Genomic DNA, 14,945 nt, shown 5'->3' with positions numbered 1-14,945 from the left:
TGTAGTTCAAACAGCAGCAGTTTGTGCTTGCAGCTCAAAGGCCTCTCAGTTCAGAGGGCACTGAGTTTGTCGAGAGGCTCTGTCACGCCAGTCTCTCATCTTGCTGTCTGACTTGAACGAAGTTCAGGCTAAAATATCTGGAAATGACAGGAGTGGTTACTGTCCCATAATGTGTGACGTTGCTCTTCAGCGGAGGCGTAGTCGTTCATGGCATAGCGGTTCAGTGCAAAGTGCACTAAATTAACTTCAGCTGCCTTCTGGCTTATGTTGCGGTGCTGTCTGCACCCCTGCTGAAATTGCCTGTCATGTGCCACTGTGAGCCCAAACTACTGCAAAGAAATGAAAATTAAATAGATGGAACTGCTCTTCCATTGAGAATTAGTTCTAATTTTAGCTATATAAAATAAATGTATTAAAGTGTACATATCTGCTGTAGACATGTCCTCATTTGGAAGGCGTCTTGTGTCAGGAAGCTTCTCCTATGTTTGTGCAGCTCCTTGCACAGTAGGATTGGAGGGTTTATCTGGATTTTTTGCAATTAAATAGATACTCTTGACTGTAGGGAAATAACATGGGTGTTAGCAGCCTTCTAAATGCCATTAATGCTCAGATTTCCATTAGAACTCGGCAAGTTCAGCTCAAAGTGACAGTGCAAAGGTAGCCTTTGCTAAGGCGTGACCTCTTCCCAGCCATCATAACCCAGTGTCACTCTACCGCTTATGTGACCTTTGCTGTAAGAGTTCCATCTTCACCTTTTTACCTTTCTGGCAGATAAGTGTTTTTGATGATGACAATAAAGATACTACAATGCACTTTTATTCTTGGTTGCCCCATCAGGGCTGTGCGTTTGATCCGAACGGCCGGCGTTCCAGTCAGATGGCACTATCAGATGGAGCTGGCTCTATTTCCTGCATTATTCTTCCTGGCTGTACCGCATTATGCAATTATGTTTGCATTTAAACCTGAGCACTTACCTGTAATGATGCTGTAGTTCAGTCCATGATACATTACGGCAGTAGATAATGCATACAGATAGGCTAAGAAAGCACGTTGTTGATGTGCTAAAACTAAACAGGACATTGCATTTGGAAGTGGACTCTGAAAGCTCGCAAATTAGGCTGAGCTGTTTAAAACGCTTGCATTACTGAAATAACAGCCGTGCCGGGTGAAAACCTCTCCCTGCTGGGCAGGTACAGGATTGAAAGAGCAGTGCAGGCTTCCCCAGTGCTGCCCTTGGGTCTCCATCGCAGAGCTCTGCCACCAGCACTGCTGGTCGCTGCCCCCATTTCTGCAGGAACAGGACGGTCCTACCGGCTGCCGAGAGCCCCAAGCCCTGCACCCTTTAGCACAACCGAAGTGAGGGGCAAGATGCAGCTTGGAGAGCTCCCTGTGCCTCGGCTGCTGGCCAGGCCCTTACACCTGTCCTACACCTGCTCCTGTCCCCACATTGCATGTGCAGCATCGCGGGACAGATTCTCTCCAGCTGGTTTGCATTACTGTGCTGTTGTGAACACACACTACTACTCTGTTTCAGCAAAGCTGAAAGGGTTATTTTAGAATCATGGAAGTGTTTAGGTTGGAAAAGACCTTTAAGATCATCAAGCCCTACCATAAACTTTATATTGCCAGCTCCACCACTAAACCACGTCCCTAAGCAGCACATCCACGTATCTTTTAAATCCCTCCAGGGATGAGGAATCAACCACTGCCCTGAGCAGCCTGTTCCAGTGCTTGACAACAGTTTAGGTGAAGAAATTTTCCCTAGTATCCAATGTAACCCTTCCCTGGCACAACTTAAGGCCATTTCTCCTTGTCCTTCCACTTGTTACTTGGGTGAAGAAACCAATACCCACCTCGCCACAACCTAGAGAGTGATGAGGTCTCCCTTCTACCTTCTTTTCTCCAGACTAAACAATCTCATTTCCATCAGCTGCTCCCCATAAGACTTGTGCTCCAGCCCCTTCACTGGCTTCATTGCCCTTCTCTGCATTAAATCCTCGCCTAGGAGGCAGAAAAGCTGCAGAGCCCAAAGAAATGTCTTTGTGCCCATTCACATCCTTCCCTTAAATGTGGAATTTACTTAAAAATTTCAATTTAAACATTTGAAAATGATCAGGCAAGATGTTTTGATGAAGCTGCTGCAGTCAACCAAACCTGGTGCTGTCAGCCATGAATTCTCTGTGCGGGACAATGAAGCGATGCCCTCTTGCTACACAAAGTATCATCAAGCACATAGGTTTTCCCTTCAACAATACAGGGATTGTAACCTGTATTTTTTCTAGCAGGTAGCTCCTTCCAACATATTCGGAGGGTCTGTGGATGGAAGGAGGTATGGCTGGGTATGTGTCATCCTATTTGTTTGAGAGGGAGGATCTACAGATGATAAGACAACAGTAACACATACACACCTATGCCTCTGACCTTGCAGTTAGGTGCTGCTTAAAATGCTCCCAGTTGCAATAGATGTTCCAGTGGAGCAATACTGTGATGGTAATGAAGTGTTGTTCAAGACATATTTAATGTGTGTAAACTGGAGAGGGGCAGATTTAGACTAGACATAAGAAGGAATTTCTTTACTATGAGAGTGGGGAGGCCCTGGCCCAGGTTGCCCAGGGAAGCTGTGGCTGCCCCATCCCTGGAGGGGTTCAAGGCCAGGCTGGATGGGGCTTGGGCAGCCTGGTCCGGTGGGAGGTGTCCCTGCCCATGGCAGGGGTGGCACTGGATGGGCTTTGAGGTTCCTTCCAACCCAAACTATTCAACGATTCTATGGTTGTATATGCCTGAACCTGTTAATGAAATAGCAGAAAAAACAGACTAGAAAAACAGAAAAAAAGACTAGAAGAAACGTGTCTGGTTACAGTCAGTTTAAACAGCTGAGCTGCTTTGGTTGAGGAGATGTGGATGCACGTATGGTAGGGTCATTTCTTGGCTTTGTATCTTGTAGTTTTTCTGTTCGTTTGCTTTATGCACAAGCTCTTTTTAGCAATTTCCTGGTAAATCACTGCAAACCCCTTGCAAACCGGGTTGGCAGTGGAGATGCTTTGTGTATCAGTTCCCTTGTATTCTCTGCTTCCCACAGGAGCCGTGTGAAAGTCAAAGGCTGAAGCTCACACCAGTGCTCTGACCTCCAGCCCACCTTTGCAGCTGACTTGGAACTCTCACAAGGGTCTTTTTTTTTCTTCTCTTGCCCGATCAAAAACCCCACCACCATCAGATCTGCATTAACACTGTTGGGCTCAAACACCCTCGTTCTTCTCACCCATTTACTGTAGCATTCCTTCAGAAATCCTTCTTACTGACAGGTTGGCACAAATTTGACTTCTTTTCCTGCAGGTGCTTGGAAAATTGTCAAGCTAATCTTTGTATTTGCAATATTTGCTCTCAGATTAGTTAAAGTAAGTCAAGATCATTCACTTGTGAGACAATAGTTGCACAGTGCATACTGCAAAGTTCACCACAGTCACCGGGCTTGGTTACTTCACTTGTGTAAACAACTTGATGTTGCAATTTTCCCATTACCATTAAAGTGCCACTTTTAATTTAACTCAGAAACCTTCATCCTTTGAGAAATCACTGGTTTAGAGAGATGTGTAAATTATGTGTGCTCTTTAACTGCGCTCTGGGAAGGGAAAACCATCGCTGTTATGTCTAAACTGGACGATTGCACTGAATTCCCCGATGCATTTACAGGCACGGGGCTTTCATGGTAGTTGGGCTCGTGATTAAAACTTTGCACTGGGATAGTCTTCACTGAAATATACTGCCTCGGAATGTCAGGCCATAAATGAACATTAGGAAGGTTCTTGTGAATTAGCAATGAGTTTCTGTAGAGAACAATTGCATTTTGTGAAACAGGGCTCTTCACGTGCTCCAAGACATTTCCTCTGCTTCCAGGGCGCTTTCCTTAATATTTGAAGTTGAGGTTTCTGATTCTAGGATCAGCATCCCACTGTAGCTCTCAAAAGACCCTGAAAGACCCAAGAACAACGCTTTGGGACTTGTGTGTGTTGTAAATAGACCTGGATGTTCCTGTGGTTTGTTTAATTAGAGAATAGCTTAGTGCAGCTCACATCCCCCCATTATTTGGTGTTTTTTCCTCGTATTTGTATGAGCTTTGTTGTTTGTGTATAGGAAGCTGACTCACGCTGTATCTGGGACGTGCGGCCCCTGAAAGCAGCGATGTCTTTTCAGTGCTCTGTGAAAGCACCATTAGATCTAACTAATACTCCATGTCCTTAATTAAATACCTCTGGTGCAAAGAGCCTTACCTTCTGTGCTTGGAAATTGCAGTGATTACTCCCCTGCTGGAAAAGCTTTTTTCTGGTGGTTGTTTTTTCAGCAGTTTTGCTGGTTTAGTTGCTTGGATTTTTTTTTTTTTTTTCAAACAGGAATTAAGCTGTTTTTCATGCCATTGTCCAGTTGCAAATTGGCCTGAGACTGACTTGTGCCATGGGCTCTGGCCTCCAAAACTGCCCACTCATTTTTTTTCTGAACTAATCAGCTCGATGAACTACTTACAGTTGGCTTTTGGGTCTTCTCACTGCTTTTGCGACTGCCCCTGTCTGAGTAATTAATGACAGCGTGGCTTGTTTATGGTCTTGAGTTACTAATGCTGTTGGCTGCAAATGCATTTTTTCCTCTGGGACGTGCCAGTTTCCTGGTTCTAGTCCCACCTCACCAGCCCAGGTCAATTTTTTGTGTGTAAACAGATTTATCCCGTAATAGTTGGCGAGAGACTAGGGTCATTCATCAGTCCTGGAGAAAACATGCCCAGCCAGATTCTTCCCTTCCTGTGCATCTCAGTAGAAGGCAGAAAGATTCCTGCAAGACAGCTAAAAAAATGTAAAAATGAAAAGAAATCCTTTCTTTTTAACTTGGGGTACAGGCAGTCTCTGTTAGAAGCTAAGGAATTGGATAGTGCACTGTGTGTCCTCCTATGTGCTCTGACCCTTCTTGTATCAGCGCTCTAGGGGGTCATGAATGCGGGATGCTGTGTGGCTCTCCCAGGGAGGATGGTACTGCCTACATTTTATAGCCTGAGTAAAAGGTAAAGAGAAGTTATGCAGAAACAGATGGTACAGATAGACACAAAAATATCTTCTTCTGGCCTTGGAAAGAATTTGTTGGGTTATGTTCCAGGCCTGCTTTATCACAGCCAAGCATGATGATTCTTAAGGGAAAACATAATTTGTTTTCCTTCTCTGGAAACCTCTTACAGGCTTTAAATGCATGGATTGTCAGAAGCATTCTGCTTATTTCCAGCCTTAGTTAATTTGTAGCTACCGTACTTCCAATCTTTTTGGAGATAACGTGGTCTTGTGGCATAAATTATTTGTCTTTTCCCATTGTAGAGTCCTCCAGATGCCTTTCCTTCCTTCTGGTTTCTAATGCGTGCAAGGCTACTTCCTTAGTGATTTGTGACTCCAGCACAACTATTCCTGCCTTTATTTTTTTTTTATAATTTCTTTCAGTAACTGGAAGAAGACAGTCTCATTATCTGTCTACCTTTGTTGCCCAGTTTGGTTGCCCGTGACTGCTTAGCTGGGTTAACTATAGGTGGTCTCTGCCATGGGATGTGTTGGAGGACAATTTCCTTTTGTTCCTCTGGGTAGTTTTCCTCTTCGCTGTTTCGCCAAGACAGTTCATACTAACACCTAAAAGCTACCACCCTACTGCTCATTGCTAAACTGGCATCAGGGACTGTCTTAACAGAACTCAGAGAAGAAGGGCCTCAGCGGACAGGTCATGTTATTTTCAGGATCGTCATCACATGGAATTGAACTGAGTGAGAAATTTCTCAACACTTGAAGCTGATGAACTCCTAGGAGCCAAAAGACTGTCTTTTCTTTGAGGGAAGACTGGGAGAAATTAGAGAGGTCAGAATAAGCTCCCCTTTTTGCTATGTTCTTCTTTCAAATGAAAGCAGATTAAATAGAAATGATAGAGGTGAACATAGTGCTTTTATTATGGAAGCAGAGCCTCTCCAGAGGTTCTCATTTTGTTATGTTCTGCTCCCTCAAATCAAGCTTAGAAAGCTCCTTGGAAATGCCTCAATCAGTGGCAAAGTTGGAGAAATGTAATGGTGTGCATGAAAGCCCTTTAAGGGGTTGCTGATCACGTTGTAAGATCCGTGGTCTAGCCTTGTGTTGGCACTCTGACTTCGGAAGAAATGCATTACTGGCTACTTCAATGTTGAAGGCAGCTTCTCTGAAATTGCTGCCTGGGCAAGAGAAACCCTGCAAAACCTGCTAGCTGTTAATCTCTGTCTTGTTAGCTTTTCCTTAGTGAAAACTGGCCTCTGAAAATGAGAGGGAAATTGCCTAAAGTAGAGAATGGCTCACAGTGTGGTAGTTTGCAGCTCTTCCCTGCCAGTTGATGTTTGTTTGCTCTGCTCTTGTAATGAGCATTAGATGGTGCCCTCTGCCCTGAAACTGCTTGGAGAAGCCTTGGGAGCTTCTGCATTCATTATTAGCCTTGACCAGCTTCAGTCTGGCAGTTCTTTAATTTCACAGCACAGTCAACTCAATTGTACTCACTTCTGGGTGGATGTCAAAATACCTATATTTGTCTGCAAAACAGGGTCTTGCACTGTGCTGTTCATAGAGAGAGTGGTTTTTTCTTGCTGTTTTTACTTGATTTTGCACAACGGAAGGTATTTGCTGTTCTCTTTGGGACAACCCTATTCCATCTTTACTGAGAATCTATATATAAGCCTTCATTCTCTCTGTTGGCAAAACCCTTAGACTCTGCCAGGAATGAAAAGATGATTGTGAAAGTCCTCTTTCGGTTTTGTTTTGTATAGAAAAAGGGCCATTTTTTCACACTGAGTGATGAAGTACACGTGGAAGACTGTTCTGTAACAGCAGGGTGAGAGAATGTCCTGTCGCGCTTGTCTTAGGGATGCTGGTTGTACGGAGGAAGATCTATCCATGCCGATTGAAATTATATGACTTTACTGCTGTAGTGAGCATTTTTCAGCTAATTTGGCATAGGTTTCAAGGTCTTACAAGTGAGAGAGGCAGAGAATGATGTCAGGAGACAGGCTCAGCTTCTCCGTGCACTGGGCAACATTTTGTATGCTAACTACCCTGACTTTAGCAAGAACATGCATTTACATCCTTTTCGAGTACGTGTAGGAGGGAGGAGCCTGCACCAATTTGTCTGTTTTAATTATAGATGTTCTAGCCACCTTCCTAATTGCTCCTTCATTAAGAAGTAGCTTGTTGTTTCTTTTTTCCCAGGAGCTAAAAATAATCAACTTTTGTTTGGTTTTGTAAATATTTTCTTTTTTTGCCCTTGAGGAGATAATTATTTCTATTGTTGCATGAAGATGGTGGCCAATACAGGAGGAATAATTAGAGCAGATGGCTGAAAATACTTCCCTAGTAAAAGACATCTAGTGTAATAAAATACCTCCCCTCCTCTTTTTTCTCCTCCAAATATTCGTTTTTTCTTTCCTTCAGGTGGATGGGGGTTGGGTGAGGGGTGTAAATCTTTTCCTGATGTATTAAACTGAGGAGCTGTCACGAGTTCATAGCCTGGAAAGTGAGCTCCCTGTATCCATCACTGAAATTAAAGTGTTTTCAGACGTGGTGTGGAGTCCTGGGTCTGTGGCGTGGGGAAACATACGCTGTACTCCATCACTTAAAATGTTAACCTTGTCTCTCTGTGGTGACTGAGGGAAGGAGCACTTGCTCTCTGTACTTGCTGGTTAAATGGCAATCTGTCAGCACCAAGGAAAAGGCTGCCTTGTGGGTGTCAATCTCTGTCTGCGGCGTTCCAAGCCTTTTCCCGGTGACGGCTGGGAGGGGTGCACCTTCTTCCCACTAGGAGGAAGCAAGAGGGATTGTTCCTTGAGAGCAGGTTGCTGCTGTGCTCTGGGTCCTGTCGGACGTGGCTGGGGGAAAGGACAAAGCTGGTGGCCAGGGAAAAGCAGGCTGCTTGGTGAGAAAACCCTCTTGCCTTCAGGTTTCTCTCTGCGGCCGTGTCACAGAAAACCCTCGGCTGAAACCCACTGCCCAGAAGGGAGAATGTCGAGCACAGCACCAGCAGAGTCTGGGTTCGACCAGACCACTGGGGCATGGCTTGCTTTTACATTTTCTGTCTCTTCTGATCAGAGGATGAGGGCTTGTCTGTGTCTGTTAGAATTTTCTCAGTCCTCTTTTTTTGAGCTGACTACCCCCCAAAATTGTAAAGTTACCACAAAGTGAGAACTAATTATCTATCCTGTGTCTAAACACGAGTTTCTCAACCCTTTTAAGACCAAACCTTGCATTTTGGGGAGGAAGGAGTTAAAAGTCCCCAGATTAACATGTGTTGTGTTGGAAGAATGATTGTTATTTACCAAAATTTAGATGAAACATTGAAGGAGTGGTCACTTACAAGCCCTTCCCTTTGTGACTTGTTTGCCAGCCTGTGTGTATCACAGTTATTTATTCACATATCACAGTTGCTGCTGCTGTTTCTGAGCCCTGGTAGTCACAGGCACAAGCTGAGAAACTGGTACTGAGATCATGTCCCCAAAGGCTGACATAAAGGCAACCCCAGGCTGGCTGGCTACAGCAGCAGCTAAAAACATAAAATAGAAAGAAATCTGCCTGAAAATGAGAAAAAAAGAAGGTGTAGAAGGGAGGAAGGGGATAATGTGCTGAATTACAAGGAGTTTGTGCATATTTTACTGTATGCTGTTAGAACAGTATTTTATCTTTACATAATTCATTCATTGTTTTGGTGCTTGAATCGGGAAGGAGTTAATATCCCCCCCCACCCCCAAATTAATCTGTGTTTGTGGTGGGTTGACCCTGTCTGGGTGCCATGTGCCCACCAAAGCCGCTCTTTCACTCCCCGTCTTCATCGGGGGAGAGAAGAGAAAAGCATATCAAAAGCTTGTGGGTTGAGATAAGGACAGTGAGGTCATTCAGCAAGTGCCATCATAAGCAAATCAGACTCAGCTTAGGGAAACTGGTTTAATTTATGACCAATCAAATCAGAGTAGGGTAATGGGATATAAAAACCACACTACCAAATGCCTCACCCACCCTCTTCTTCCCAGGCTCAACTTCATTCCTAATTTTCTTTACGTCCTCACAATCAGCAATGTAACAGGACAAGGAATGGGGGTTGTGGTCAGTTCATTGCACATTGTCTCTATTGCTCATTCCTCCTTAAGGAGAGGACTACTCACACTCTTCTCCTGTTCCAGTGTAGGGTCCCTCCCACAGGAAACATCCTCCATGAACTTCTCCAGTGTGAGTCCCACCCATGGGCTGCAGCTCTACATGAACTGCTCAAGCGTGAGTCCTTTCCATGGGCTGCAGTCCTTAGGAAAACTGCTCCAGCATGGATCCCCCACAGGGCCACAAGTCCTATCAGCAAACCTGCTCCACTGTGGAGTCCCCTATGGATCCACATGTCCTGTCAGAAGCCTGTTCCAGCACAGACTTTCCAAAGGGTCACAGCCTCTTTTGGGCATCTGCTTGCCCCAGCTAGGAGTCCTCCGTCAGCCACAATGTGGATATCTGCTCCGCTGTGGACCTTACGGGCTGCAGGGGGACAGCCTGCCTCACCATGATCTTCCCCATGGGCTGGAGAAAAATCTCAGCTGTGGTGCCTGGAGCACCTCCTCCTCCTTCTTCACTGACCTTGGTGCCCGCAGAGTTGTTTCTCTCCAAATTCTCGCTCCTCTCTCCAGCTGTGATTGCTGTTGCACAGTAAGTTTTCCCATTCTTCCCTACGTTATCTCAGGGGTGCTACCACTGCTGCAGCTGGGCTCAGCCTTGGCCAACGGTGGATCCAGCTTGGAGCTGGCTGGCATTGGCTGTCTTGAACACGGGGGAGGTTTCTAACAGTGTCTTATGGTGCCACCCTTGTAGCCCCCTCACTATAAAACCTTGCCACGCAGAGCCAGTACTGCGTTATACGCAAGCTTGGTACCTGAGCTGTGGGCTTGAAACGGGTTGTGCAGGGCGTGCACCGTGTGAGCGCCAAAAGTGGGAAGGTGTTGCATGTCTCTGGTCATTGAATTTTCATGTCAGATGCCCTCTGTGATTCTCATGCTCTTTGGTGCCCTAAGAAGAACAACCAGCTCCTTGAGGATTCCCAGTGCTTTTGATTTCCCACCCACCTGGGGTTTCAGCCCATATTTTGAAGGTTTGGTTTTCTACTAGTGTCACCTGCTGTACTGGATTCAGGACGTGAAATGTTGCCAAAGTGGGTTTCTTATGGATACCTGATGTGAAGGCGCATCCTGCAAAAGTGCAGGTGACCTCTTTGTGTATTCACTCATGCTGTACTTGGGGGGAAAACACCAGAAGGCTCTCTTGCCTCAATCTAGCTGCTCATTTTCATGAACCTTGCAGGAATGCAACATCTTTGCGGTTTCACTCCTTCTGTTAAGCCTGGGTGAAGTTGCCTACGTCCAAGTGTGAGTCCTGACAGTGACGCAGAAGCTGTTACAATCTCATAAGCCCTGTTTCCTCCAAATCATCTTTCGGTATATGCTGGAGCAGGAACATAGAGACACTACCTCGCTGCAGCAGCTGCAACCCAGCCAGCTCCAGCTTCATCATTTTACGCCAACTCCTCTTTACCCTATCCTAAATTTCAAGATCCCTGCCAGTTTTTGTGCCCTGTGTTGAAGCTGAAAAAAGCACAGGAGGAGAATACCCACTGCCAGGCGCTGCCAAGCAGCTTTCCTTGGCTCTGCAGGTTCCTCACAGGATGGGCACTCAGCCATGACCCTGGTGCTTGCAGCTGCTGCTACTTTTCAGTCTTACTGAGAAGTGTTTAAATTAAACACCACAGGTCAAATGCTGAGTGCCAAACAGGGGAAAACATGGAATGTTTTTTGAGTTTTGCTTCTATGAAAAGCCAAACAGTGAGTGAGAGGGATGTTCTTATTCTGCTTGGCTGTGGGTAGAAGGAAAGGAGCTAGAGTCTGCATGGTGGAAATGTTTCAGATGTGGCTGTACGGGCTTGCGAGAGAGAAGGTGGCTGTTTCATTGTTTTTTTCTTTGGGGTCTCAAGTGAGTCAGTCTGTCCGAGTGGTTGTAAGAGCACACTCAGCCTGCGGGACGGCAAAGTCCCCCACGCCACCCTCAGCACGCAGAGCTGGTGGTATTTGGTGTCTGCAGGGTGAGCGTGGGCTGCAGCCTGTCTGGAGTTGGAGACGGGGCAGATAGACAAGACAGGCAGGATGACTGAGGAGGTTCCTGAGGATCACAGGGAGGGAAAACAGCAGGTCCAGAAGGGAGCTGTGAGTCTGCCAGGCACTCTGCCTGAAGAGGGATGTGCAAGTAGCTTACGCATTTGTTTGTCCATATTCTTCTGTCGTGGGCTGCTCAATATGACCTGGACAGAGCCACTGCCATTCAGGACGTTTAAAAGACTGTTACAGCTCGAGACAGCACTGTGTTTTTCTCCGGGAAAACAGTAGGAGGGATCAGTAAGGTCCAGGCAAACTGTACCTGTGATTTGTGGCAGCTGCTGTTTCACTGGCCTTGCACTACAGCACACCTTCTTTCAAAGGTTTTAAGGAGGACTTCTTTCATTTTACGGAAAGATGTGCAAAAGAAGGGCCACTTAATAATATCTTCTGCTGTCCAATTTCCCTCCATCAGTCTGACGTATTTCCTCAATTCCTACAGAGCTGCTTTCCCTCTGACCTCCCTGCGCTCTGGTAATTTAAAGTACTTTCCTTGAGCAAATCCTCTTTTCTCTCTTCAGACAGATTCTTTAGATTTATTCTCTCCATGATAATGCAAGAGTAGTAAAAGTGGTTATCTTGGTCCTATGTTATTAGTTGATGTGCATCTGTGTACTTTCGTTTTAAAAAAGGAAAAAGAATATAAATCAGAAACCACTTGAAAGATGCCCATGCAGGTCATGCACAGACTAAGCCAGGCTTCTTCTCACTGGAAACCTTTAGGTGAGGGCTGGGTGGGACAACACAGATTTTTATCACCTTGGGTGGCTCTTTTTCTGCTTCTGTGTAGTCGTTCTTGGATAGTAAACTTTCTTTGGAGCAATAAAAATTGTCTTTGTTTAGTCTGATAGTGTAGTGAGCACCTCTTACATATATCATCTAAATATCAGAGCACTTGGTTTCAGCATATTCATACCTTTTGTGAGTTTCCTTCTTAAGAGGCTTAATAGTTCTTACTTTCCCAGATGGTTTCCACTTCTTGTGCCTTTTTAAACTAGCCTATATGAGCTTTTATGCTGGAGGGCATCAATAGAAATGAATGGGTACAGCCTTTTATGAGATGACAGCAGAAAGGTAGCAAGAGTAGCTTAAACACTGATTTCATATATAGAGAACCTTAAATGAAGAAGTGGAGTGTGTTCTATTTAGAAAGAGGAATAATCTTAAAAAAAAAAGTCTAATTCAGAAGAGGAGAGTTTATTCTTCTTAACTCCCGCAAGATTTTTATTAACAGCCCACTGAGTTTTTGATGCTTGCGAGAACAACCTGGTGTATTCCTTACGCCCTTGCTTTCCACAAGAGTTAACTGGAGGCTTCAAGTGACTTCAGAGGGCTATAGTGATGTCAGAGTGACTTCAAGCTGCCTAGCAAGCCTTCTAAACAAAGTATTCTGATGCATCCCATCATTTCAAAGCTGCACCTTGCTGGTGGCATTGGTTGAGTTTGTGCCAGACAGGATTTCGTGGAATTTGTAATTTAGCGCTGCAGTTGGGTTGAGAAGCAGTGTGTTTGGGAAATGTATGCCTTTCTATGAGCTGTACCATCCTCTGTCCCTTGCTCTGAGATGAAAACTAGTTTAATTAGCTCCTTTTTCATTGGAGCTATTGTATACTCTGCATACCCCACAGACAGGTTGGACAGAAACAGCTTGTGTCCTTCAGCCTGGCAACCAGCCCCTGCTCCCCAGGGCAGATAACCAGGACAGGAGTCACCATCCAGTAGTGAACTGCCTGCTCTAGGTGCTATGGGAAATGTGTAGAACACCATGTGCACAAAACTAAAACTGACAATAGCACAGTTGAAAAAATAACTATCCTAACACCAGCAGTATTGATTCACCTAAACTGCAGCTCCCATGCAGAATCTTTAATGCACGTGATGGGCTCTGATTGAAAGCAGAGTAACTGTGTTTTTGTATTGAGGTTATGCTTTCCACCACTGTTTTGAATTAGCACAACCCAGTGAGGACCACAAGTATTTCCCTGTCTGGCATCCCTCACTTGGCCCCGTTGAGGCTTTTCTTGCTCGTTCAAAAGAAGACCCAAAAGGAGATGCTATGACTGCCTATGTCCACACTTGTGCACGCACACCCGTGCAAAAATATACACGTGTTCATAAGAAAGGGGTCAAACCTTCACTGCAAAGTTCATGCTCAGACTCTAGAGGTGAGGAGGAACAAAGACTTGAAACAGGGAGGCATCTTTTTGCCCCTGCTCATCACAAGTCAGTCTGTTTTTGAGACAATCAGTGTTTTATTTGGTACTGATGTGCAGGCTGTGGAAGGAGAGGCAATAAAACCACGCGGTAAGCTGAGAGAGCTGAAAAGGTATTTGAAAGGAGGAATATCTCTCTAAGTGTGGACGAGTGGAAGGAGAGACAAGGAGTGTGAAGCAAAATCTTGTCCATCTAGCAGGATGTTTTAATTCTAAACTCTTTCGGCTGTTTTTATGACAATGTCCGGAATCGACGCGCGGTTCCTCTCTTCGGGAGGCAGGGACCCACCAGGAAACCCACGGGCCTGTACAAGCCCCCTCCTTGCCCAGGCTCGAATGAGACGAGGGGTGACCCCCCAGTGCTGGCCGGTGTTCCCAAAGGCCGAGCAACTCTCCAACCCCACGCGGAGTCTCCTTCCCTTTGCTCCTCCTGGGGTCCTGGTGCCAAAGCAGCCGCTGTGGCGCTGCCATCCTCCCCACCGTGCTCTGGCTTCCCCAGGGTGGAGGAAGGGTGAGCTTTGAACTCCTCCGTGTCTCTTTTCCCTTCCAGCTCGGCCCCCTGCACTGGTGCGGCCGCTGGGACCAGGGCTCCAGCTGGGCTGCGGGCCACCAGCCGCGAGATGGCGACAACGTCACGGTGGAAGCGGGCCGGACGCTGCTGCTGGGGACCAGAACCCCCCGCCTCAACGTGCTGCGCCTCGAAGGTCTGCGGGAGGGAGGGCCGGGGCTCTGGAGGCTCCGGGGCTGGAGTTCTCCATGGCTGGGAGCTCCCTTCCTTCTCCCCGCTCCCACCGACCGAGACACCTGGTCAGGCTGCGTTTGCTCTCGCAGATACAACAGGAGGGGGAAGCGTTTAATTATTATGTATGCAGCAGTTCATGCTGTTTATCATAGGATCATAGAATAACCAGGTTGGAAGAGACCCACGGGATCATCGAGTCCAACCATCCCCATCAAACACTAAACCATGTCCCTCAGCACCTCGTCCACCCGTCCCTTAAACCCCTCCAGGGAAGGGGACTCAACCCCCTCCCTGGGCAGCCTCTGCCAGTGCCCAATGACCCTTGCTGTGAAAAACTTTTTCCTAATGTCCATCCTGACCCTCCCCTGGCGGAGCTTGAGGCCATTCCCTCTCGTCCTGTCCCCTGTCCCTTGGGAGAAGAGCCCAGCTCCCTCCTCTCCACAACCTCCTTTCAGGGAGTTGTAGAGAGCAATGAGGTCTCCCCTCAGCCTCCTCTTCTCCAGGTTTGAGGCAGAATTGACAATATGAGTAGGAAGGCTTTTTTTTTCCTCTCCTTTTTCTTTCCCCCAGCTACCGAAAGTGCCGCTGTCCTGGGTGGTGTTCAGTGCTGATAACAATTATCAACCCTGTTTTGTTTGGCATCTTTGAGGCAAGTGTGTTGCAAAAAGCCTTTACAAAATTAATGATGTTACAGAATTATAGACCACAGCTACCAAATGTAATAAACGATCCGAGATGCTGGAGCACGGCTGGTGGAGAGTAAATAACCGAGCACGGTGATGGGGGG

General features: G+C 46.3%; 1 protein-coding gene across 1 annotated transcript in view; it reads left to right on the top strand.

Annotated features, from left to right (window-relative positions):
* Window positions 1-14,945, top strand: part of PKHD1 (PKHD1 ciliary IPT domain containing fibrocystin/polyductin) — a 244,371-nt gene that overhangs the window by 69,025 nt on the left and 160,401 nt on the right. The window contains exon 35 of the mRNA XM_069850843.1: window positions 13,967-14,120. Within this exon, the coding sequence (XP_069706944.1) occupies window positions 13,967-14,120 (154 nt within the window). The remainder of the gene's footprint in view (window positions 1-13,966; window positions 14,121-14,945) is intronic.

Source organism: Phaenicophaeus curvirostris, chromosome 2 (assembly GCF_032191515.1).
Source record: "Phaenicophaeus curvirostris isolate KB17595 chromosome 2, BPBGC_Pcur_1.0, whole genome shotgun sequence".
NCBI lineage: Eukaryota > Metazoa > Chordata > Aves > Cuculiformes > Cuculidae > Phaenicophaeus > Phaenicophaeus curvirostris.
Note: the sequence above shows the minus strand (reverse complement) of the source record. Positions and strands in the feature narration are given on the sequence as shown.